Source organism: Terrapene carolina, unplaced genomic scaffold, assembly GCF_002925995.2.
Source record: "Terrapene carolina triunguis isolate 2854851 unplaced genomic scaffold, T_m_triunguis-2.0 Scaffold113, whole genome shotgun sequence".
Taxonomy (NCBI): domain Eukaryota; kingdom Metazoa; phylum Chordata; order Testudines; family Emydidae; genus Terrapene; species Terrapene triunguis.
This window is the reverse complement of record NW_020664464.1, coordinates 18,391,740-18,418,614: the sequence shown is the minus strand read 5'-3', so window position 1 is coordinate 18,418,614 and position 26,875 is coordinate 18,391,740. Positions and strand designations below refer to the sequence as shown.

Here is a 26,875-nt window from a genome sequence, read left to right as displayed (position 1 = left end):
CTTCAAATCACTGATTTCCCAGCATACTAGTGCACATATTTAAGATAGAAAACATTTAGACTGTTTTTTAACATCAAATCATGGACAGGCCTTAAGATGCAAAAATAAATTAAAAAAAAACAGACTACCATAGCTTTCCTATCATTTCCGTGTGGAAACTCAGCAAGCATTAAACATGCTAGGAATGCATCTTAATATGATACATTCATATAGTCAAAAAAGAGAAAACATTTTGAAATGCTCCACAGCCTGCTGTGTTTTAGGTAACAGGATAAGATAATGGGCTATACTACTCCACTGTACTCAGTAAACTTCAGGTCTGGTTCTCCACTCATATATGGGAGCTTTACATTGGCATAACTCCATTGAATTACGGAAGTGTGACAGTAGAATTAGGCCCTTAGTTTCTGGTCATTCCCCTTTTTCTGAAAAACTTGATGCCAACTCTGCATTATTGCACACACCCAACTCTTATTTGGGTACAGATACTACAGTTCTTAGGCAAAACTCCCATTGACTTACAGGGAAATTTGACTGAGCAAGGACTTTGTGTCAGGGACATTTAGCCAGTGGGAATTTTGAGTGTGCAATAACTAAAGGGTTAGGTTTTATGTGAAATTACATTAGGTTAAACTCACCCACATGCAGAGAGCTGGCTGAGGGCCCTGTGTATGACTTAATTCCTGTGGTGGGACTGTACAAGGTGGAGAATGGGGCAAGCTGTGGGTGGAGCAACTGTGCATGGTGAACTCTTGGTTGGCTGCAAATAGGAAGGAGAGGGTTGTGGGGGGATAGCTGGGGTTGGGGCTAGAGGATCCACAAACACCCAGATACAGCAGCCTGAAATCCCAGCATAGAGTGCATAGATTTAGGGGGACTGGACTTTCTATTCCAGCCCATAGGCAAGTGACAGTTTAGAGGCAAATGCCATCTTCCCAGTCCCTACTTAATTCCTTACACAGTGCCTGATCCAAAGCCCACGGGAGTCAGTGGAAAGACCTCCGTTGACTTCAATTCACTTTTGATCAGGCCCACAAAGTCCAGGCTTTGTGAGGGGAGGGGTGAATTTCTTTCACCCTGTGTGTTCTGCATGATCATCTTCCATGTTGTTTCTTCCTCAGTGATTTGGGCACAAACACATATTTATATTTTAATGAATAAAATAGAAGTATTCTTCAGAATCTTTGCCTATAATTGAATTTGATTTTATCCTGTTACTTAGGGCACTGGCATGTGCTGGAAACATTCTGAAAAGCATGCAGCCACACTGAGATTATTGTACCATAACAGAGTGTAACCTACTTGTGACATGATCGTTTCATAATATTGGTGTTACTGATAAAATAAACTCCAAAATGAGACTCTGAATTAGAATCGTAAAATCAGCCATTGCAGAGCTGCTGCTCACACTAAGAGCTAAGGAGCAAAAGCAGGAGAGAGCAAAATCCATATATTACAGGCGCAATGGAACAGAAATATTTCATTGCAAAATCACTTGAGCTAAAATATCGATAGGATGGTAAATGAGCCTCTTAAGAGTTCTTAGATTTTTAAAGATCTAGTCTAATATTCTTCCTTTAGTAAAATATACAGTTAGGGTATCAGTGTATGTGGTTGTTCATAGCTCTTTCTATCAATATCTCCTTGCAATACAGCATGTTGCTGGCCTAGTTTAGCAGCTCTAAAGTCATGTCATTAACATGCTGATTTATGACTATTCAACTGTTTAAAATTAACTGGTGTATTTAAGAATGAAATACTTGCCAACAAAATACTAGGTGAGTTTTCAACTTTTCCCCTATAGAATACAGAGTGTATTGTGTGTACGTACATTTAAAAACCACAAAGTAAATTTCTGATGCAATTATATAAACCTCTCTAGGATTGTTAATAAAGAAGCACACTATGTAATTTACATAGTAAATAATTTAATACATCTTCTGAGTGTGTGTTGAAAAAAACCTACTTACATTAACATGAAGTACAGTTCATATTTTTAGTCTTTGTCATTTTGTATTTCTAGTCTCTTGCTGTAGATTACATATAATGTAAAATTGTCTTGAAGGATGCCCAACCCCATTCCCCTCCTTCCACCTTTGGCCCTATAGGATGCTATGGTTTAGCTGGAATTGAAGGTTCTCCTGATGATTTGGAGACAGGAAGTAACTGGAGGTATCAGGTTGCATATTATTAGAGAGAGTATGGACGATAATGACACTCCTTAACATCCCAGGAGTTAAGGATTTAGCCATGATTCCATTGTAAAACCTGTGTTTGTAGGAGTTTCAGTATCTGTTTTTAATAGTTACCATGAGCTGAAAATTAGCATTTTCAAAAATATGTTTGCCTTTTAAGATATAGGAATTACTAAATTATTACAAGTTTAGTTTTTCTTGTGCAGGTTCCTCTTTGTTTCCCATGTAACCCTTATGAGCCCATTGTTTTAATCCTTGCCCTTCCAGTTAGTGAGAACTGGATGGAATTCCTTTGGAAACTTGGTCAATGCTGGCCCTTAAGAATGGGTTCCTATGAAGTGCTGAATGCTTCCAGAGAAGTGCTGCTTTCTGGAGCTCAGCACCCTCCAGAAAGCATTCAGCACTATGTAGGATTGGGCCTACAAAACATTATCTCTAATACTGTAAATCCTTACTTGCCCAATAGTTTTATAAAGTCAGTGGGACTACGTAAACTACTCATGTAAGTAAGAAGCTGCAGGACTGAGTCCTGCTTATGTTATCTCCACCACAATCCCAGTTCCTTTGCTCCTGAGGAGAAGATTAAGGCCAGGATGGAATTTAAACTGAGTCTTTTTTTCAGTCCAGTGTAGAACAGCAGCCCATTGGGCCAGCCCTCAATATCCAAAGGTTGATATTTTTCAGATAGTTGTGTTTTTTATCTGTATTATCTGGTAGTTTAAGGGGATGCTGTCAGGGAGTTTAGACCCCAAACTTGGGTTTTGTGAAAAATAATTTTACAAAACCTAAGATAATCAAATTTTCCCCTTTGAATTAATTCTCTAAAGTAACAGCGAAAGCTGCATATTTTGGATATCAGGTTTCCTCCTTCAGTGTTTGCAAACCAATCACTGCAGTATATGAGAACATGAGAACTTGGAAGTACAAATGACTAGTCTAATTTTATTGTCCTGCCATAGATAAGTGCAAAAAAGTAAAGAATACATTGAGGGAAAAAAAAGAGAACAGTTTTAAAGATTCTTTCTATTTTAATACTTTATTGATGTCAAAGATAATTTTTTTTATTCTGAAAGTGTTCCTTTAAAAAGTGAAATGTGCAGGTACAGTGTTCATTGTATCCATTAGTCATTACTTAAGAAGATTTGAAAAACACGAATATAACGGTTGAAAAATCACATGAATCTACTGCCTTGGAAACAGTGTCTCAGCCCTATGCACCTTTCACGTGAACTAAGTCTGCACAAAACAAATGAAAAAACTTAAATACATATGTACAGATACTTTTTCACCTGATTTTTTATTATGGTGCTATGAAATCAGAATACACAGATGTGAAAGGAGCCATATGAAGTAAACCATATTGTAAATATACATTTGCAATCTACGACACCTAGTATATCTAGAAAAATGACTCATTGCTAATCATGGATGTCAACAGGTACAGTTGGAACAGCTGAACATGCACATAAATTATGTTCAATACCTGATCATCTGCATCTGTTGCTGACATCTATTGTCACCAGTTGGTCCTTTTTCTAGTGTAGATCAATCCAGATGGTGATGTACTTCTGCTTTATAGATTCATAGATTCTAGGACTGGAAGGGACCTTGAGAGGTCATCGAGTCCAGTCCCCTGCCCTCATGGCAGGACCAAATACTGTCTAGACCATCCCTGATAGACATTTATCTAACCTGTTCTTAAATATCTGCAGAGATGGAGATTCCACAACCTCCCTAGGCAATTTATTCCAGTGGTTAACCACCCTGACAGGAACTTTTTCCTAATGTCCAACCTAAACCTCCCTTGCTGCTCCCTTGTCCAAGGCCTGAATAAACAAGTTATGCCCAGACATAAGTGGGGGTAGAATTCTCACCCTGCAACCAGACCCACGGGTGCAAGACTCCTGTGAAGCAAATCTGTGTTACTACAGTCTATAGTCTGTGGAGCTCAGATCTGCAAGGTGCTAATAACTCTGGCCCTGATCCAGCAAAGTACTTAAGCATATCCTTAACTTTAAGGAGATGCATGGTTACAGATTCTCTCTCCATTGAAGTTAGCAGCAAAACTTCTAGTGACTTCAGTGGGACAAGTATTTGGCCCAGTGTATAGAGCAGGGGTTCTCAACCTTTTTCTTTCTGAGGCCCCCCCAACATCCTATTAAAAACTCCACAGCCCACTTGTGCCACAACTGTTTTTCTGCATATAAAAGCTATGACAAGTGTCAGGGGGTAGCAAGCAGGACAACTCCTGGAGCCCCGTGCCATAGGGGGCCCCATGAAGCTCAGTTGCTCAGGCTTCAGCTTTAGCCCTGGTTGGCAGGACTCGAGGCCCTGGGCCTCATCCCCATGCAGTGGGGCTTTGGCTTGCTGCCCTGGGTGCCAGCAAGTCTAATGTCGGCCCTGCTTGGCGGACCCCCTGAAACTGCTTGTGGCACGCCAGGAGTCCCCGGACTCCTGGTTGAGAACCACTGGTATAGAGTGTATGTGCGGCAACATATTGGCTGAGCAGAATGAACTAAGGATGAAAGGAAGAAGCCTGATCTCTAAATTTCCTGGCTTTTCTGAGTTTAGAAGGGAAGAGATCTTGTCAAGGGTTGTGGGCCCAGAATTCGGCTAACTTTTTAAAATTCTTTTTTAACTCTGACCTTTTTTTTTTAATCTGAAGATTAAAAATGTACTGACAACATAAAATGAATTTAAATTAATATCAAATTAAGTATCAGAAGGGGTACTGCATCAATTGCTTTATTTATTTTCATATTAATTTTCGTAAGGGCCTGACCCAGTGGGAGGACTCCCATTGACTTCAATGAGCATTGGATTGAATCCTGCATTTTCCTGTTTATCTGTAGCTACTGCAGATTCTGAAGTGCTGTAGAATGCAAGGGTCTTGTAGAAGAAGTTAGGTCAGTTTTGCTGTGGCGTACATGGGCCTTGGATAACAACATGAAACACAAGACACTATCACTATGAATTAAAAGGTTGGAGGATCAGGACAATTTATTCTGATTTTCTGGAAGGGATAAGTTTGGGTAAATGTTTAGCTGCCTAATTCAGGTTCCAAACACACCCCGACACAGGGCTAGTCAACACTACAGCGCTACATCAACACAGCTGCACTGATGCAGCTGCATTGCTGTAGCATGTTTGGTGAAGATGCGCTGTGCCAATGGAAGACCTCCCGCCAGATATATTTACTTCACCTCGGTGAGAAGCGTAAGTTATGTTGGCAGGAAAACATCTCCTGCTGACATAGCGCCAGTGTGGACAGTGTGAAACTTGCATTGCTTGGGGGAGGAAGGAGCCTTTTTTCACACCCCTGAGCGAGGTAAGTTAGATTGACATAAGTGGTAGTGTAAACCTGCCCAATGTGAACGCTGTCAGATCTTTAGGTAAGAACCTTTTCTCCCTAAGGAAGTGCGTGGATGCTGCAGTCCTTATGTGCTTTCAAATAACAATTCATTTGGTTATTGCACTCTCTAGGAGGTGGCATGTTCCTATGCACATTCTGCTTTGTGGTCACCTGTTCCTATACATTGAGGCAGATCATCCTGTAAGGCAGCAGAATGTGACAGAGACTGCCTTTGATGTGGCAAATTGAAGGTGCTTTCAGCGCTCTGTGAAGTAGGAAAGAGGCAGGAATCTCAAACAGGGAGAGAGAAAGGGTATGTTTACACAGCAGCTGGGAACGTGCTGTGGCAGCCAGATGCCCACTGGTGCTGCTGGAGCTAGTGTGCTAAAGGTAGCAGTGAAAAGGGAAGATTGCTAAGGTTTGTATGGGACAATCTGTCAAAGGGTTCGGACTGAATTATTTTTGGCCAAGCTTGCAAAAGCCTTACGATCAACTTGGTGGCTTTTATAAGTCTCTCTGTAGTGCAATAATTTTTGAACTTTGAATCTGATCAATTCCAGAATGTCTGGTGATGTTCTAGGCATCAATGGCTAGAACCCTACTGACTTTGAGGAAAACTGAAAAACCAAAAGAGGGAGAATGGGGAAGACCCTTCCACCTGATTAACATAATTAGATCAATAGACCAAACAGCTGGTTGATGGCATCCATTAACACTTTCCAGTATAACAATATCCCTGCTCATCTCTGCCTGTCCGCCCAATAGAGTTTAACATCTTGACACCCTGAATGATTTATCTTGTGGGGGTGAGGGTGGAAAGGGGAGAACGGGAAGATATGGGGGGAATAGGGTGACCAGATGTCCTGATTTTATAGGGACAGTCCCGATTTTTGGGTCTTTTTCTTATATAGGCTCCTATTACCCCCCACCCTGTGTCCCCATTTTTCACACTTGCTATCTGGTCACCCTGGAGGGGATCTGGGGAATTGAGGCAGGCACACAGCCTCTGGTGCGTGGAGGAGGGAGACAGACTAGGGAACTGGAGACAGTACAGGCAGGGTGGGGAAGGAGGATACACAGAAGTCCTAGAATCAGGGGAAATGGGGGAGGAGAGACAGCCTCTGGTGTGGGGAAAGGGAGTAATGGGGGTGCATGGAGAGCCCCTGGTTGCGGGGGAATGGGGGACCATGGCGTGGGAGGAGGGGGGTAAGGAGGGCACACAGAACCCCTGCCATAGGGGTGGGGATAATGGTGGACCCTGGAATGGAAGGATGGGGGAATGGAAAGCACACAAACCCTGGTGGGGGTGGAGATTGGGGGACCTTGATATAGGGATAAGGGGGAACACAGAGCCCCTGGCATGGGAGGAAGGTGGGATGTGAGAGAGAGAATTGGGGGCACACAGAGCTGCTGGCATGAGGGGAGAATGGGGAACTCAGGTACTGGAGGTGGAGAGACTAGGGGGCACATATAGACCCCCTGGAAGGGGGAGATTGGCAAGTGGTGGTGGAGGTTTGGGGGGCACAAAAACCCCTATCTCAGAGTGAGGGGGAAAATGGGGGGCACACAAGTCCCAGGTGTGAGGGAGGGAATGGGGGAAGTTGCAGGTAGTCTCTGAAATAGAGGGGGACGGGAAGGTGGTCCACAGGGAGCTTGGGAGGGGATGGAGGGAGACAGAAGAACCCTGTGTGTACAATGAGTTCAGCCTACACAAGCTGTGAAGTATGTGATCCCTAGTATAAAAATTAGTTTGAGAAAATTAATGAGCACATACTGACCCCGATACTGCAAATGCACATGCTTATTTTTACTACTGTGAATAGCCTTTTTGACTTCAGTGGGACTACTCATTGTAGCAAAATTAAGCACGTGTGTTTGCAGGATTAAGCCCAATGTTAATATCTCTTTAATACAACATAGGGTGTATGTATTTAAAAAGCTGTGAAAGTCTTCTAGGTTAGATCCAATTGTTGGGTTACAAATATATGGAGACAGCTTGAGTTTGCACTGGGGTTTGCAAGCTTTGAAGTGGAAAATCTTTGGGCTCGATAGGACTCGGTTTTCTCATAGCTGAACCTCATTCAAATCAGAGGGCATGTTACAGGTTCAGAGGGTTCTCAGAGAATTCTCTGGAGACAGAAGTTATATGAGTGGCTGTCCTGTTGCAATCAAGCCCTGCTTCTTCTGGGGGCCTGGTGGCTGGTATAGCTGTAGAATGGGCACCACCTCTCCCAGGAACCAGTGCTGCCCTTCACTAGGGCGAATCCTCCTTGCTAGCACCGATATGCTTCTGGGGAGGGAGAAAAGTATACTCTCCTGCCACCTACAAGGGTGGCTGTAGGGCTAAATATGTCTAGTTGTACCTTTTAAAAGTCGCTTTATTCTAAATATGCTGCAGTGTCAGTTATTCTCTGCTGTTGGTTTTACATTTTAGTTCACAGAGGGACTTGATCCTGTTCTTACTAATTGCAAAGCTACAGCAACATTAAAGACTGCCATCTTGGATGAATGAAAATGACAAAGTTCCTCAGGTTTTAATTTCTGTTTACAGCATCCATTTTTAAATGATGTATTTACTTACATAACAGTGGCCGCTCCTCCTGGTGCCTCAAAGGATGCTTGGAAATATTGTAACTATTTTTATTGCTGCACTCTTTTTACTATGTTTTTGTCATATGCTGCCTCCTGAAAAGCAGAAAAGCTTCAGAAGAGCAAGAAAAGGTGATAGAAACGCTGCACCAAGTGTGCAGTATGTTTAAATGCCTCAAATATAGGGTTCTGGTTGCCAGCAGTGTGCCACATCATGAGAATTACCAATGCTTTTCTATTCTAATTGATGGGGAAAGGATGGCCCTGGGGTTTTAAGGTATGGAATGTAGGGCAGGAATTTTGGGTTCAGCTCCTGGTTCTACAACACACTTCTGGTGTGACCCTAGGCCAGTGGTTCCCAAACTTTAACATCCTGTGAACCCCTTTCACCAAAATGTCAAGTCTCGCGAACCCCCTCCTAAAAAGGAATATTTCCAGGGATTGTCTCCTTTACCTGAGTATAAATTATAAAAGCAGTGATCTTGGAAATCACAAAAAATTTGTTTTTATGACATGCTTATTACACACTATTTATTATTAATTATTATTTATCATTACAGTATTTTTATTACATTATGAAAATGGCAGCACTCTTCCAAGATCTCACTTTCGTAGCTTGTATCACTTTGAATAAGCTTGTTATAAGACAAGGCTCCTATGTTTCATCAAGAAGTATCAGATGTGAAACAGCATGAAGGTATCTAAGAAGCCAACTCAAAGAGTTCCTCTTATACAAGCATTCAGGTCTTGAGCACTTCAAGCAAACAATACACTTTACAACAAAGCTTAAACTTGTTCTTCATAATAATTTTAAAAACAATACTAGCTGCCTATTTAATTTTAAAAACGGCAAAAAATATCCACCTCCCTTTCCATTTCTTATAAGGAGTCTTGAAGTTTAAATCTCCTCAGTGTGATAGATGTGCTTGCTTTGATCTGCTTAGCTCTTGGAAGTCCAGGGGCTCTGGGCTGCTGGTCCCGTGCTGCCCAGGGTCCCTAAGGACAGCTCTGTCCACCATTAGGGCATTTTTTCCCGAGAACCCCCTGTAACGTTTCGCGAACCCCCAGGGGTTCATGAACCCCAGTTTGGGAACCACTGCCCTAGGCAAATGACTTCATTTCTCTGTACATCAGTTCCCCATCTGTAGAATGGGGAGAGAAATAACTTTCTGACATCACAGATGTGCTGTGAAACTAAATTCATTAGTGATTGGGAGGTGCTCAGATTCTAGTGATTGTTTATAAGTAGACAGTTTTAATGTGGTGTAATTGATATTGTTTAGATAAATTATAGTTGATGTGTTGTATTATTATTTAATGTTTGGCTTGTGGTGATTAACTGAAGTGCAATGTTAGTTTTGGTCAGTGTGGGGTGCCAAACTGGAGGGGGAAGAGGTGCTGAGAGCAGAGGATGACAGAGAACTTGATTTTCGCGCGACGTGGCAACATGCACTCCCATCCTTCAGCTTCTAGAATCAGTACTGTATTAGAGTTGCTCTTGCTTATTAAGGTACTTTTTGTTATGTGCCATGTTAATCCTCTAACTCTTTATGTTAAACCTCACTTAGTTGAAGGAGACAGAAAAAAATAAACTCTGCGACTTCATTCTTGTTTTGTCTTTGTCCTTGTCCACCAAACTCAGGAAGATGAAGTACCCATTGCCTCACAAGGTCAGACAACCCTGGCTTAACCTATTCCATATGCTAGCGAGCAGGTAGAAAGCCAATAGTACAAAACTATTTTAGGTCAAGTGACCCTGTCTCTGAACTGCAGTTTGGTAATCCAAGGGTATAATTATATATTTTCCAGTGTTTTATTTGTTTTATTACCATATCTAAAGACAGACTGTACAATATTTTGAAATCCATCTATTTGTTATTGTTTAATTGATTTAGAATGAATTATGACCGCATGCCTGGCACTGCACAGGACTCAACTGGCAGTACCTAGCCTACAACCCGTAAAATCTAGAAGAAAGTTAAAACATACTGGGTGACCCAGAGGAAGAAGTAACTGTATAAAATTAATGTTATATTCTTAATCAGGTTCCTGGGCCTAGTTTTGTGGTGTAGCTGCATGGGAGAGTGATACATGTTGCCTCACTCCTGTTTGCTTTTTTATGACTAAGGCCTAGATCCTACAATTTATTCCATTCGCTGTCAGTGGGACTCTGTGCAGACTCAGGAGTCCATTCACATAGAATAGGTTTCAGGCTTGGGGCTCAACTCTAGTGGTTATTCACAAATGTTCAGAAAGGTTATTTTAGCTCCTTTTCCACCTTTGTCACACATTTTTGTATCCCTCTTAGTCCTCAGCAAAAGTTGCTGTCAGGAAAATAGGTATCAGGGTGTTTATTTTTTTAAAAATTGAAGTTAGACTTCAACCCATTTGTTGATAACCATTCAATTTAAAGCTGCTCTTTCACCTATTTTAAATGCAACTATTTTATTTATTAAAATGAAAACCAGTTGCAGGCAATAGATCTGGGGCCACATCCTGCCCTCAGATTTCCACATATATCTGAGAACATAATTTAGATCATGTTGCTTAATACTACTGTACAGCCAGACCCTGGAAATGGGTGCACAGCCAGAGCCATTAGGCTGTATACTCAGGCTATGTCCTCACTACGGGGGGGGGGGGGGGGGGGTTTAATATATGCAAATTCAGCTACGCGAATAGCGTAGCTGAATTCGACGTATCGGAGCCGACTTACCCCACTGTGAGGATGGCGGCAAATCGACCTCCGCGGCTCCCCCGTCGACGGCGCTTACTCCTACCTCCGCTGGTGGAGTACAAGCGTCGATTCGGGGATCGTTGTCGCGTCCCGACGAGACGCGATAATTCAATCCCCGAGAGATCGATTTCTACCCGCCAATTCAGGCGGGTAGTGTAGACGTAGCCTTAGAGTAGTGCCATTGGGACAGATTCCTTAGCCCTGAGCTATGGTAGCTGTTACTGCCACAACAATCTACCATTAGTTCTAGCAGCAGCTCTACATATTTCTGTGCCTGTCACAGCCCTTGCTATCAGATGAGATTTCATAGGTTGGGGGTAGCTATCATTCACTAATTTCGAAGATAAAATAACCGAGAGCTTGTACAAGGTCACTACCCGTAGGCTGAGTTGGGACTGGAACCCAAAGGTCTAACAGAGTCAAGTCTCTTCCTGTTTGTTACACAGTTTTTCAGAAGGAGTATGTCAAATTAGGTGCTTGTGTAACCAAAACTAACTGTGTGTGGTTCTGTGTCACCCTCTAGCAACTAATCACATTTAGAGGTTAATAACTCTTCTACTACTTCTGTGATAAGAGAGTCTGTTCTTTAGTTCAAGCAACAGAAACTCATGCTTTTACCTCCAGAAGTTCAATCCCCTGCAGATAACCCAAACAGAGATGGTATTACGTATGGTGGTGCTGTCTGTAACCACTAGGCCACAATCTGCTTCCAGGGCCAGGAACAGAGAAGCCAAGAATCCTGATGCCCAGTGCACTGTGCTGTCTTACAAATATTTGTGTGACCCACTCACAATGTGTGGTGTGTCTCCTTCTGTGGAGTGGTCCACATATAACGTAACAGCATGTCTTACCTTACTGGTTACTCCTATAACTGAAATAGTTTGGTTTGTGCTATGGATTTGAAGGATGTGTGTGTAAACCCTCTTAATACTAAGAGTTAGGATAAGGACACTGACATCATTCTGGGAGTGATTTTATACTGCAAAATATGTGTATGTAAAAATGAATTTAGATGTGCTAATATTTGTTTTTTGTTATTGTAGCATTTTTATTATTTGTAACTGGCTAATAGTAGTGGTCTCTTTAAGAACAAGATGTGACAGATTTAGTTTGTGTGTGACTGACAGCATTGTGTGGGAGATTTTGCCTGTGCATCCAAGAGAGTGGAAGATCCTGTCTGTGCAAGCTCAGAAAGATCAGAATGTTATTAAATAAACTCTCCAAAAAGTAAGCCTCATTACTGAAAATATAACATTAGCACTTTTGGGAGACAAGATGCCTCTGGGCATTGTTAATGAGCTATAGAGCCTTTCATCTGAAGGTCACCAATTTGAATCCAGCCCTGCTCAGCCAGGATTAAAAGTTGTTCCCATCTAATGGCTTCTCTACACAACAGACTTTTGCTGACACAAGTTACATCAGCATAAAGCCACTACAATTACTATATCGCTTGTGCATGTGCATACTTGGCTTCTTGCATCAACATTGTGTGTACTGACCACAAGCATGGGTGGCGGCATGTCTATGGCTCAGCACTAGATCAACTCTTGGCCTCCCTGGACTTTTGATATGCCTGATGTAGTTCCTTTGCTTTCACAGAGCACTGCTACTGGTCCTTGTTGTACCCCTTCTCCTGCATCCCCCATGCAATCTGCTCATAGAGGTCCATGTTTCTATGGCTGGTCTGTAGCTGTGCTTACACAGCATCTTTTTCCCATGGGCCCAGGAGATCCAATATCTCCTGTCTGCTCCAAGCCAGAGCGCATATGGAGTGTGTAGCCAGCATGGTCAGCTGGGCAGTTGCATACAACAATGGAGAGCTGCAAGGTGTGCTCACCAAGATGGATAATTAAGGCATTTCCAAAAGTTGCAGGATTTTAAAGGTGGGGGGTAGGTCTTCTGGTCTCCATGACCCTTGAGCAGTGGAGTTCACAATTGTGACTAGACCGGTCAGTGTTGGGCATTGTGTGATAGCTGCTGGAGGACTGTTAGGGTCGACATAGGTAATGCATTGTCTACATTTGCACTACGTCAACATTGGCTGTGGCTCAATGCTGCTTGGGGAGATGGCATTACTGCATCAGCGTAATGGAAAGCTTACATCAGTGGGAGACAGACAAATTTAAGTGTAGACACATGCACAACTAGGTGGACACAAGGCAGCTTACGTCTACCTAACTTTGTTGTGTAGACCAGGACAAAGAGATGTTTGGTAGACCCTCAGTGAGGTGACATGGTGGCTCCTATATCACAAACTAACTTCTGTGTTTTGCACTACCCTGTAAGCTTTAAAGGTCATGGGCAGTCTCTTGCTATGCATTTGTACAGAGTTGAGCAAAATGGGGCCCCAATCTCAGCTGGGTCCTCTAGTGAGAGCTCCTGTAATAGGGACCAAACTCACTGTACTCACTAAACATTTGTCAAGTTGGAAACGCTGTAAAGCTGTCACACCCACAATGGGGACAAGCAGGGGGAGTTCAAACATCAGAAGACAGACCAAAGTACATGGTTTAATCTTTTTTTTTTTTTTTAAAGCCTCATGATTTTTAGGTCAGTCTCATGATTTTGGCGGGGTTTCTGACTCATGACTTTTGAACTTCTGGGGTAGGCAGTACTGTGTATGCACAATAAAATCCCATTGTTTTTCTTAGGGTTTTCTTTTATTTATTTAGATTAATACAGAACATAAATCATGCCAGTCCAGGGTCTAGGGCACCATTGTCCTATATTAATAATACAAGCCGACTAATGCAGACAGAAATAGAGCATCTTGCCAAAACCAAGAAGTGGGGGTGGAATAACCCTGCCAGCCAGAGATACCAACTGTAAGTGCATATATCTCAATTCCTCTCAAAAAGACTGGGAAAAGGGATTAGACATGCAGTACGCTCTGATGGTTAACAGACATGGGCTATGTTGGACCGTATGGGGAGGAGAGTGAGTTCCAAAGCTCAGGTGTCTTAGATGAAGATGTACAAATACACAAAGTTCTTTTTTGTTCTGTAATGTTCATAATTTATCCTTTTGTAAATGGTATCAGCAAATAGTGAGAGTGCTCTGTAGGCGAAGCTTCCTAATAAGAGATTTGCCAAAAATCTTAAAAATTTAGATATAAACAATAGCATGTTTGAATATTTTGTCCATAATGTATTACAGTATCTTATGGCAGAATTGGTTGACTCCTAATATTAAGGCTTTATCACATTTCACTGATTGTAGCCTTAGTTTTTTAAAATAGCTTAGTGGAATTTTCAGAATTTTACTATGTACTCTGTGCAAATACGCTAACCTGACAATAGACAGGTATACATGGGAAGAGTATCTAGATAAGAATCTCATCTATCTAAGGGCTTGTCTATGCGGCACCTTAATGCGCACCAGCAGGGATGTAAATTCTAACGCATTTTAGTGTGTTGTGCACTAACTGGCATCTGTGGACCTGGCTGGTGCACACTGAAAGTTCCCTAGTGTCCATTAATGTAGTTCCATTTCAAACAGTACTACATCAACATGCACTAAGGCACATATAGTGCATGCCACCAGGGTCCACGTGGCCAGTTAGTGCACGACACACTGGTACCCATTAGAATTTACACCCCTGCTAGTACACACGATGGGCACTGTATAGACAGGTGTTTAGGGTTATGTACCAGTGCCCATTACACCACAAAGTAAACTAGATTGGCTATAGCAAAATCCATAGTGGGCTTTTTTGAGCCTCTGGCTTTTCTCCCTTTTGAGATTGTAGAAAGTTCTTCTGGGGGTTAATGGTTTTGTTTCTTGAGATATGGGGTGGTCAGTGTGGTGAATTCTAGTTCTGTTGGTAACACTGCTATCAATTAGAAGACACTCATAGAAATACATTAGAGCAGGATCAAGCCTGTATATTTGTAGAGGACCTGCTATCTGTCTGTCTGTCTATGTATTTAGACTGTGATAAGTGTCATGGTATTGGAGCATCTTCCAGGGGTTATATCTAATTAGGAGTCTGATCCTACACCTAGAGATTCCCTGTTTGAGTAAGGGTTGCATTATTGGGCCCTAGATGCATAGCTGTCCCTAGGGTATGGTGAATTGGGGTGACCGCTCTGGGCCCCTCGCTTTGGGGGGCCTTGCAGGCTGGCGTGATTGGCCGGCGTGGTCGGTCCCAGAAGTGACGGGTCGGTCCTGGAAGTGATGGATTCATCACTTCCACCCTGCCCCTCCCCCCCCGAGGGATGGCCCTGACTAGATGAGTCTGAAACTTGAAAGTTTTGATATACAAGATTCATACAAATATTTTCTTCATTTTCAATCCATGTGGGTTCTCACCCCCTTAGTCTTGTTTTTGAGTCCTGGCTTCAAAGGAGCTCAAAATGCAACTCATTTGAAACTGCCAAGTTTCATCTGGTGTGTCACATCTGCATATTTCGCATGATTTTCATGCGTACTCATAAATCAGCCCAGGTTTGCTGAAAAGGTTCATAAATGTTAGCAAACCTTCTGATGAACCTTGTCTGACATTTGAGTTTGTAACAAAATACAACATTGGGGAGCTTTGCATGGTTTAACATTTCATACATATCTAGTGCTAATGCATTCTTCTAGCACAGACTAGAAACATATTTGACCTGCCAGTCTATGATGAGGTTCATCTAGTCTAGTTCAAGGTCTGGAGTGCTCTGCTCTTCTCCCCAAAGGACTGGACAAAAAATAACCTGTGGTGAAAGTTCCCCTGAAGCCCAGAAACTCGTCACTGACTGTTCACCAGGGAATGTTTATTCATTTTGTTTTCAAAACTTCCCCCAGCAGTATGAACCAAAGCTTGCTGTTCTTTTTTCTTTATTTCTTTCTTTAGTGTTAGGAAATATGTTTCCCATAAAAGGTATTTTCTGGCAGCAGAAATACTACTGGAGCTGAATTACAGTATTATTCCCTTGTATCTAAGTAGTTAATATTAGTGCACTTCTGGTTTTTAACAATATCCTTGCAGCTCCAAACAGAGGGGTGTCATTTAAATTATATTTGTCCAGAGAAAATGGAGTAAATCAAATAAATTAAGGGGACATGTTTCAGCTAACCAAATGTTTTCAGACTTACGAAAGGAATATGAACATATCACATTTGAAAATTTAGAATGAATCCTTTTTTTTCTGAACTATTCAAATGCAAAAGAATCCAAATTGTTTTAAAGACTGAAAAATATATTGTTTTCATGCTCACATAATTTAGACATGGTTCTGCTGATTTTCTGCAGTTTTTCCCAAATGTTTCACCTTTGTGCTGAGCAGAAGTAGGATATGCTCCAGTTCAAAAGGAAAATCTTTGAAAAAGTTATAAGTCTTTGAACATAAGATTTAAAATGGGCTTGCAATGGTGAGGTATGAGTATGTGATGTTATACAATTTGAATTGTGTTGAGGTGAACAACTTGATGTGGATTGAAGTATAAAATCAGTATGAAATGCGATTCTGAATGTCTTTATCAGAATTAATAGGCCTCATAATGACCATGGGGAGATGAAATTAGAGGTCTGGAAACAACTATTGTTAACTGATGAATCATTCAAGTAGGAGAGAGATTTGGTTGTAGTGTGATCCAAGGAACAGTATTGCTGACTGCTGAGGATTCAATTTGGAGCTGTAATTGGTATATGTGTTCTGATTGGTTAATATCTTTCCAAACCTCAATATTGTTATACTGTGCTGCAGTGTACAGTGGGATCTTCTGACTTATCACATGACTTCAGCCAGTCATGGAGTATGGATATTTTTCTTGTATGTTGCACTAAAAAATGTTCATTTAAGAGAAAGGATGAGTATTCTAAGGCCAGGCAAGCACATTACATTTCTACATTTCTCAACATCGCCCACTGAAAGTCAGAGCTTTTAGGAATATTAATGTATAATGATAAGTAGCATCAAGGTAGAGTAGTTGTGAAGATGGTAAAAATAGTTTCCAGTCAGATAAGAGCTTTTATCTCAAACCTCTCTCTGGCTTAAACAAAGGATTATCTTATTCACTTCCCCTCCTAGTATACGTGCTACAGTAGCCGTATCTCTGTCTTTCTCTCAGCTATGAAATAGCTTTAAAGATTTAATCAAATAAAGTGTTAAGCAAAAGATAAAATGGGTAGTAAGAGGACACAACCTGTTTGTGGTAAGCTACAACTGTCCATTTCCTTCCCGTAGGGCTTTATAACACTACTATTTGCCTTTCTTTGATGACCTGTATTAAGGGTGTTGTGTAAAAAGAGGCTGTACTGCAGTGGTTGCTTTGAGAGGAATTCTGGTTAACGCAGCCTGAATTTGTCCTGGGGCTCCGACATCATGCATGCAGTTGTGGCAACTCCTCCACTCCTTTCAGTTCAGGTGGCTGGTGTAGAGGGATAGCGCCATAGCCCAGCCCTCTTGGAAAAGCTAGCACCAGCACTGGGATGATGCAGTGGCTTGACCTTCTCCAGAGGCACAATTATTGTTATTACCATAGTACCTAGGAGCCCTAGTCATAGACCAGACCCATCATCCTAGGTGTTGTACAAACACAGAACAAAGACTGTCCCTGCCCCAGAGCTTACAGTCTAACTTGGCATGAGTGGGCTCCTTTTGACCTCATACTACTCATCGAACCTGAAATTTGTCCCCTCATTTCAAGGGTGCTGGAACAATTTGTATAGTAGGGGTGCTGAAAGCCATTGAACCAAACTGTAAACTCTGTGTATGATGGAAACCACTTCAATTCAGGGAGTGCGGCAGGACCCCCAGCGCCACTAATTCCAGCAGCCATGCCTCATTTTGTTCTGTAAAGGAACAAAACTGTTAGATTATACTGTTGATTTTATGTATTGTGCATTTAAGACCAGATCTTTGGCTGGTGTAAAGGATTCACTTCAGTGGATTTACACATGCTGATTTACACGTGCTGATTAAGTTCCAGTTATCAGAGTGTTATCCCACATTCTCATAGTGGGAGGTGCTGATGGAATAAATGAATGCTTTTATGATTCGAATTGGAATGGCTGATCTTTATGGTGTGTTATGTGGTATTGTAGAGTTATGTAAGTGTATGTAGTAACTACAACTTTGTTGCAGGCTTGATCTTCAGCTAAAATTGGTTGCCCCATCTCTCTTACCCTGATTCTATTTCCTTTCTGGTTCCGCCTTCCATGCCCCTGCATACATCTTCCTAAATTCCTGTCCCTTGATATTTCTCCCCAGTCTTCTCCCAGTCTAACTATGGTACTAATTATTGATTGAACACTGACCACATAGTGGGGGATGTGGCTCTGAAACCTCACAGCCATATTCACTACACCTAGAACTGAGCAGCAGGTTGTGATGTTTTGCTCAGGCCACGCAGAACTGTGAGCCACTGTGTTACTGCTCTGCCTCACCAAGAAAGGGCTTTGCTGCTGCTAAGCTGTGTGTCAGCTCTGTGTGGCACACCAGTTCATCTGCCTTGCCAGCAAACTCTTCAGGCCTCTGCCAGTCTAATCCTTGCCCATGCTGGTAACAATCAGTGAACCCCAATCCCCCAAGTTCCCTCTCACTGGACACTCACAGAAGTTATTAATTTCACTGCCTCCAAAGAGACAGAGCACATGGCAACCTGTTAGGTTAGCTGAGGACTTACACTTCTCTTCAATATAACAGCACTGAGAAATGTTCTTGTAATAAAACAATAAGTTTTATTAACAAACAGAGGTTTAAATGATTTCAAATAAGAGTGAAAGAGAGATGAAAGGTTACAAAGACAACAAAATGTGCTGTCTAGTGACTAAAACTTATGTTAGCAAGTTACAATCTTTGTCTAAGCAAGTTTCTCATCTACAGTCAGTTCTCAGAGACTTCCACCACCTGGGTTGAAAGACCCACTTTTCTCAGTTTTCAAGGCCTCTTTTCTCCCTCAGGTGAGGATGCCAAAACGACTTTCTGTTTCTGCCTGTATTTCTCAAAGTCCATTGTCTGTTTCAAGAGCCAGGAAGGCTTCCTGGGGGTACAGCTTCCATCCCCCATCGTGGTTGTTAAGTGGTCATTTCCCCCATTTTCTAGTTTGATGGCTTTGTTTACCTTATATGTAAATATACTTTCATTGTTTCTGGCCTCGCCTTGCTCAATTTACATTGGAGACACAGTCAAGCAGGTGAAACAACATTCCTTTGTCTAGGACAGCTGGGATTATGCACTGCTTGCCAACCATATTTTAAGCACATATTTTCCAACACACATCTACTGTTCTTTATACACCACCATACACACCTCCCACAATAATACTATCCATTTGCATATAACACCTTACATGCTGCCTTTTAGATACAGATCATGACTACAGTGTGTTGAGGCAATGAGTGTGTCAGGTCTGATGTGAGTTAAGGTATAGTGTGCCCTCTGCAGGTTGGCATTGAGGGGCTTCCAAGGTCACACAGGTAGAGGAAGATTCTGAATGACATCCCCTGTCATGCTTGAATACAGTTTCACAGAGAATGGGAAGATCTGCCTGATGGCTCTCAAATGGATTTCATTATCCATCATCTTTAATATGTTATTCATTGTTTTTGGATTGGCCCTTAATGAGTTTCAAGAGTTTAAATCAGATTGGTTTATAAAATCCATGGGATAACAAGGTTATGTAAGGAACTCTGTATTCTTTTATTATTTTACAATGGCTTCACTGTATTACTCTTATCCCAAGAAATCCTGCAGAGCCATCACTGTCATTTGATGCTCATATCTGCTACATTGGTGACACATAAAGAGGTTCCTGGTGCATAGTGGCGTTGGCTGATGCTTTTGATCTATCATGATGCTTTCTCCTTTTGTTGTGTTATATTCAGCTGAGGCTCATCGTATGCAGAATACAACCAAGAATGATTAGTTTGTTTTGTCTTCCAATTGTAGTATGGTGTAAATAAATCTCCAGCTAAGGGGCAGGGAGAAAAACAGCTTAATGAGTGATGATGTTAAATGTATCCAGTATTAAAAACTAGGGCCAGACTCTACTTATGCACAATTTACACCAGTTGAGGGTCTGGCCTTCTTGTTATGCAAAAGTAATGAGCCAGGTTTCAGAGAAAGTGGCATTATAAAGAAATTTTGTTTATTATCTGCTCAGTGTGAAGACCTCCCTCTCTGTGCAAGATTGTTTCCCCTGAGTAAAAATTAAATGTTCTGCAACAAGGCAGCCAGTTAAATACCTGGGAAGGTGGCAAGAAGTATTTAGCTCTGCAGACACAAGAACCATGACTCCGTGTTGACTGAAGTTGGTCAGAAACCTTCATCACCTTTTATATTTCATCTATAAACAGTGCCTGAGACAATCTAAATAACAGGAACAGGTAATGAAGCAGCTTTCTTCACTTGCTTTCTCTGTCTTGTTTTTTCTATAGTTACATTGCAAACCAGCGGAAATTAGAAAGCATCAATAACAATGAAGTTGGACTTTATGTTGGACTGAAAAATCTGTGAGTATCTGACTTATTATTTTTGTTTAATATTAATAGTTGTAGTTTCTCTTACAATTGGATTTATAGGCCCCGGTCAATGAGCAGGGCCTAATTGCGCTGGGCGCAGTACAAATATGAATTAAAAAAAGACAGTCATTGCCCCAAAGAGGTTACAATTTTATTAATTACAAATGATCTAGGTTAATTGTAATCCCAAATCTTATTCTAACAATTATTATTATTTATTAATCAATTTTATTTTAACTGACCAACACTAACAATTTTAACATTATATGTTTTCACAGAACCGTGGTGGATTCAGGCTTAAAGTTTGTGTCCCGTCAGGCATTTCTGAAAAACACCAACCTGCAGTACATGTGAGTCAGAACAGCTCATGTCTTGTAAGACAGAACTGCCCAGAGCTGGTTACTTCCCTTCCCTTTCTTCTCTATATTCTCCTGGTATAAAGTGTTTTAAAAAGGGAAGTGTATAAGGATCTTTTGCTAATAACTTTGGCATGAAAGTGGAACTGTATTATAAGCAACTGGTGCAGGGGCAACCTGTTAATTTTGTTGTGCTGGATCATTTCCACTTTGGACTTGGCAAAGGATGTGTAGTCTGGAGTCCTCTGTGAAAACAACTCAGAAAAATGACCAGCTCAGTTTCTTCTGTTTTTGTTGGTTTGCTTACATGTCCCTGAAGAAGACAGTTGCCTCTCAGTTTGGGCTTGTCTATCCAGTGTGTTAGTCTGCACTAAAGGGGTGTAAATTCTAGTCCACACCAGCATGTCACGCACTAACTGGCCCATGGGGATCCTGCTGTGGTACACTAAAAGTTCCCTGGTGAACATTAATGTAATACTGTTTGGGACCATGTTAACACACACTAAGGGTTTTTTAGCACGTGCCAGCAGGGTCCACACGGACCAGTTAGTGTGCGATATGCTGGTGAGTAGAATTTACACCCCCCACCACTGCAGATCTATGCACAGTGTAGACAAGCCCTTTGAGAAGCATAGAGCTGAACTCACTCCTACTTCTCACATTTAGGATTGTGGTCCCAATTCCGCAAGGTGCTGAAATGAGCAGCGGGGGTTTAGCACATTACATGAACTCTAGTTCAGCAAAGCATTCAAGTAAGTGCTTAAGTCTATCACTATTCAGCAAAGCTCTTAAGCACCTTTTAACTTTAGGCATGTGTATGAGTGAATCAATGAGACTTAAACACAGGTATTAAGTTAAGCAGGTGCTTGATTGAGTGCTTTGTGTAATAGAGATGGGTTGCTGAATTGGGGCCAGGACTAGGTGCTGTTATACTACAATAAATTCCCTTTCTGCAATTTTGCTTTCCAAGAAAAATATGTCATAGGAGGATAAAATTAATAGTAATTTAATCAAAAACCTATGATATCTCAATTTACTGGTAGCAGTAGTAGGCTGTTACCCCTTATGTGTCCAAACTATGAGAGGGCGAATTAACACACGTTTTACAGGCATGTTAAATTATTTCATCTAGTCATTAATAAAGCAAATGTCTTTGACCAGAGCCATACCAATGCATAACCATAGAAATACCATATAAAGTAAGAGCTACTAGCTGGGCATATACTTGCTTTTCCCGTGACAACTGGTCATTACATTATGATTTCCTTCTGAGCAATGATACAAGAGGGATTAGTAATCTTGCCAAACATGTAAAAAGCCTGGGTAAGACTAGAAACGATTACTTAGTGCCACTTGGTATATTTACAATAGATGAGCCAAAGTGACAGAGCAATTACCATGAAGGTAGTTCTGCGTAGGCCTTTGGATTTATTATTTCTGTAGAAAAACTCATTTGTTTATTCTTTACATGATTTCTTAATGAGTTTAAAAAATCTTCCCAAAGAGCCTGTTGCTTCAATGTCTGGGACCATTGAAATCAGTGGCAATGCTCCTAGGATACTGGGAACAGGATGGACCCTGAGATGTGGTCTGGGCAATGAAAATTGTGAAAAACTGAAATCAGTCACATTTAATTAATAGTAATCTTCTTAGCAAAAGACTAAGAAAAATCTTACATTTCATTTTAAAGCAAAAGTTTATGTCTAGCCATTTGGAGTTTATGGGATTTTTTTTACATATAAATATTCTTATGAAGATTAATGTTAATTGTATGAACTTTAATTCTGCTAATAGAAATATTATGGCTGTAATCCTCTCACAGGAGAAATCTTTTAATGCAGTCACAAGGCTTCATTAAAAATAAACACTGTATTCTTACAAGATAAATAATAATAGCATATAATAATATCAGATGCTAATGAATCTACTAACACACAGCTATTTAAATGCTTTTTGGCATCAACTTAATTTCTGGGCCAAACCTCTGTAGCCAAAATGCCTTTCCACAACTGATGTATGATGATTAAGGTTCAGTAATAATGTAAACAAAAGAAAGTGAAATGCTCCAATAGATATCACTTAAATGTAATTAATAGCCTTGCTAGTTTAATTCTGGTATTCTCATTGACCTTAGACTCAAATTACTCAACAATCACCTTTAAAAGCTATTAAACAGTGCTGTTGTAGCAATGCTGTAATTTATAAACTCAGCAGCAGTAACAATTTTTTTTAATAGACCTGTTTAATGCACTTCCTTTATATTAATACCTTTAACTGTAGGAATAAAGGTCACAAGGAGTGAATATTTCCTAAAACATTAAAAAGCCATTGTCATGTACCAAGAATTTACATAATTGCATACATTTTATATATTCAAATCTACTTTGGTATTTTTAGTGTGCTATCACCGTGGTATCCGAGTGCAGTGGACTTGACGAGATTAAGAAAAGAGACCTACATTAGCTATATATCTAATCCTGACCTAACTACAGCCTTTTTCCTTTTCCCTGTTGTGTAAATACAGGCTAACACCTTTTATCTCGATATAACTGGTTGAGATTGGCCTCAGGCTCCTCGCTAGAGTCGACCTTGAACAGCTAAATCAAGGTTAACAGTATCTTGTATCTACAGTAGGAAACACTTGTGGTTAGGTTGGGATTAGCTAACACATGTTTAGTAACAGGGCCTGGGGAGTTGATCTGATTTTTTTTTTTAAATCATAGTGTAAATGTTTAGTACGAGGTTTTTTTTGTGTTTTTGTGATCAGATGAGAAACGGATCGGAAGTAGAGTGCATGAAGCAGGTTTAACACTCCTTTTTTCTCCCCTCCTTCATCTTCTCTTCACTTCTCAAGCTGTTGAGCACAGCTTGGCTGTAGCTCAGGATCTAGGCCCTTAACTCTAAGTTAACAAAGTCTTATGTGTGTATATACTTATTATTGTGGATGCTAACCATAATCATTCTTTACTATGATATTGAACTGAGGAGCTAACTTTTAATTACCCTCCCAGAAAAAAATAACTGCATCTTTACCAACCATCTAGTAACCCTGGTCTATGTCTATTCACTTACTGTGGATTGAAGGGCCCAAAGCAGAGATTTTAGTAATCAATATAAAGTGCTCAGTTTATGAAAAATATATATAACAATAAATGTATTGACATAATATAGTTCAAGATGATATATATAACATAGGACTCAAGAATTTCAATTGAATTACGTGTCAGTTTGAAAAATCTGAATGCCCTTAACTGCATAGAAGAAAAGACTAGTCATAAAGCCCTAAATGTGTCAGCCCATAACCAGGAATGCAGTTGAGCATTTTTGTTATTGTTTTCCATAAATACAGTGAGCCTCATTCTGATCTTATGTGCACTGGCATAAGTCAGAAGTAACTCCATTGGAGCTACTTGGCTGGTGTAAGCGAAAGGAGAGTCAGACCCATGGAGTTTCTTATCATTTTTCAAAATTGTGTTTCATAAAGGTGGGGTAATCACAGGTGCTCCTGTGAGTCCTGTGCAAAGTGACAGTTCGGTAAGGTAGCATGTTACACCGCCTTTTCACAGGTGTAAATGGCTATGTAAGGTGCAAGGCAGTGGAGGATGAGGCCCACTGATTTGAATGAGTAAGTACTATTCATATAGGCATGGCTTGCAGTACTGGGCCCTAAAGCACTGGGTCACCTAACCTCCAGCCTCTAACACAGAGTTTGTCTAGCTCATGGAAAGAAGTTAAGGTTAGGTCAGGGTTAGCGAACATGTGGTACCTAATTCTTACTTACCCACAACATCTTCCTGTTGTAGATGCAAGTTACACCTTTAACCTTGATTTATCTGGGCAAGGTCAAATCTAGGGAGGGCTAAGGCAGACCTTGATCAGTTCAATCAAGGTTAAAGGTGTAACTACATAAATCCCTGGTTTAAGTGCAAATTTAAATGCAACATTAACTATGGAGTCCCTCTCGTGCCTTCGTAATACCGTATAAAATGCATGTGGTATTTTGGCTCATAATACTAATTTGCACTGGGCTGTTGGCAGTGTTACAGTTTACTGCTGCTCTCTGTACCATTAACTAGTGCATTGCTAGAACCACAAGAAAAAGTAGCGCTTTTCTGATTTGTGGAGGAAAGGCGGGGAACATTTTTTTACAGGTTTGGGAGTGAGGCGTTTCTGATTAAGATAAACATTTCTCTGTCCTAAAAAACTTGGCGAGAACCTTTCAGTTAATTATATTTGGAAGCAGTAAATGCTTAATTGACATAAAACCCCCTAATGTTAGCATTTTACAATTTTCCTTTTGATCTCTCTCTTATTGCACACACGGTTTTGAAAAGAATAGCTAAAAGGCTTATGTTGAGGATGTGTGCTAGCATGTGGTTGGGGTTAGATGAGCGCAGAGTGCAGTGCAGACTCAAAGAAGGTATGGGAAACACCCATTTTGTTTATGGATAAATTGGCATGTAACCAACATCTGGACTTTACACAGGTCCTTTTGAAATGAAATCCACTGTTTTTTCTGCATGGCTAGAAGTGCTGAAAGATGAAAATTTTGTCCAGTGTTGAATTTGTTTATGAAGCTAGCCATCAAAACAAGGTACTTGTTGGATTAGGAATCTTCAAAGCCATATTGGGCTATCAGAAGAATTTAGATCCCTATCCATATCCTATTGAACTCAAAGGAAGGAAACCCACAGATTTTCTTGGGGGTTAGATTGGGCTCAATTTTCAAAACAACACTGTTTCTATAGTTTGGTTATGAAAACCAGAAATACTAATAAAATCTAATGTTCTGTTTTCAAACAGTAATTTCTCCAGAAACAAGCTCTCAAGTTTGTATAAGAAGACTTTCCGCCATCTGAATTTATCTGATCTGTAAGTAGTGAGGTTTTTTTTTAAATGAAGATTATTTGTGTGTTTGAAATAGAATAGCAGTCTGAGAGCTTTTAGGGCTTGATCCATTGAAGTCAATGGGTGCCATTGACTTTAGTGGGGCCAGAGTTTCATCCCATGTCTTTAGAAAAGATAAGTTGCCTTTGGATGATGACATTGTTTAAAAAAGGTATTAATTTAATGCAATACTGGAGCAAAACACCATGACATTTGCTTTCTCTCCAGTGCAACACAAATTAATTTGGATAAAACTTGCCTTTCCTTGTCAGCTTTAAAATGTTCTATTTTGAAATTGTTTCACATGAAACTATTGGTTTTTGGATTAAAGAAGGTGGAAACCTGAAGTACCCTCTCTCTGTAGGATAGTAAAAAATTAACCACTTGCAGATCTTCATGTTAAGTGTTTTCCTCATTTTCTTGTATTTTACTGGCCTTGCAGCAGTTGTGTGTTTGGCCATTCAACAATGTTTTTCCTTTCCTGAAAACAAAATTGTTCTGAACTGAAATAGATTTTACATTACAAATATTATATAACCATATGATTAACATACATTTTGCTTATTCTGGTTGGTCAAACTATGAATCTATATTCTAGGCTCTTTTAAGCAGGATGTATGTATATGTATTAACATATAACTTTCTCATATTGAATCATAAGTGAAAATAGGAAAAAAGAGCCGTACAATACTTCTGGTGTAGTAATTATTGGTATTCCTGTTTATAGGTTGCGTTAACCTACACACAGAAGAGGTTAAGTATTTGGGCCCTGGCGTTTAGGGTTTGCTCCACTCAGTGTTGCAACACCTAACTACTTAAGGAGCCTGTAGGCCAGGGAAATTGTCAGTCACAAGGTAGGCATCCAGACTCCCCATACAATGCATGGGGAGTGCTAGGTGCCTAAAGAAAGGACTTTCAGAAGCCAGTAAGCTGAACAGGTTGTTTTGAAATGGGAAGGTTTCTGATTTCTCAGAACTCAGTATAACATCAGGGCCCTGGAGATATAAAGTAGACAAGTCAGAAATATTAGCCAAGAAGAATGTGTTGTAATCTCAGACACCTTTTGGAGTATAGGAGAAATGAAGTGCACAAATCCCTGGCACCAAGAGGAGATTATGCCCCTTAGGTATGCTCTATTGATGATTAAGGTGGTGCAATCACTTTACAGTCCACAGAACTTCATTCACTGGAATTTTCTTCCATAATTTGGTAATCACTGAGCATTCAAATGGAAAGAATAGCTAGCTGCAAAATGCTTCCATTTGATCTGTTCTGTTAGGTATCTGTAATTTTTCCTAAAATCCCAAACTC

The 26,875-nt window shown here is 40.6% G+C and overlaps 1 protein-coding gene across 1 annotated transcript in view; it reads left to right on the top strand.

Annotated features, from left to right (window-relative positions):
- The window catches only part of LOC113406625 (BDNF/NT-3 growth factors receptor-like), a 34,231-nt gene that overhangs the window by 3,090 nt on the left and 4,266 nt on the right, over positions 1-26,875 (top strand). Inside the window, exons 3-5 of the mRNA XM_029911695.1 lie at positions 20,238-20,312; positions 20,600-20,671; positions 25,481-25,549. Of these exons, the coding sequence (XP_029767555.1) occupies positions 20,238-20,312; positions 20,600-20,671; positions 25,481-25,549 (216 nt within the window). The remainder of the gene's footprint in view (positions 1-20,237; positions 20,313-20,599; positions 20,672-25,480; positions 25,550-26,875) is intronic.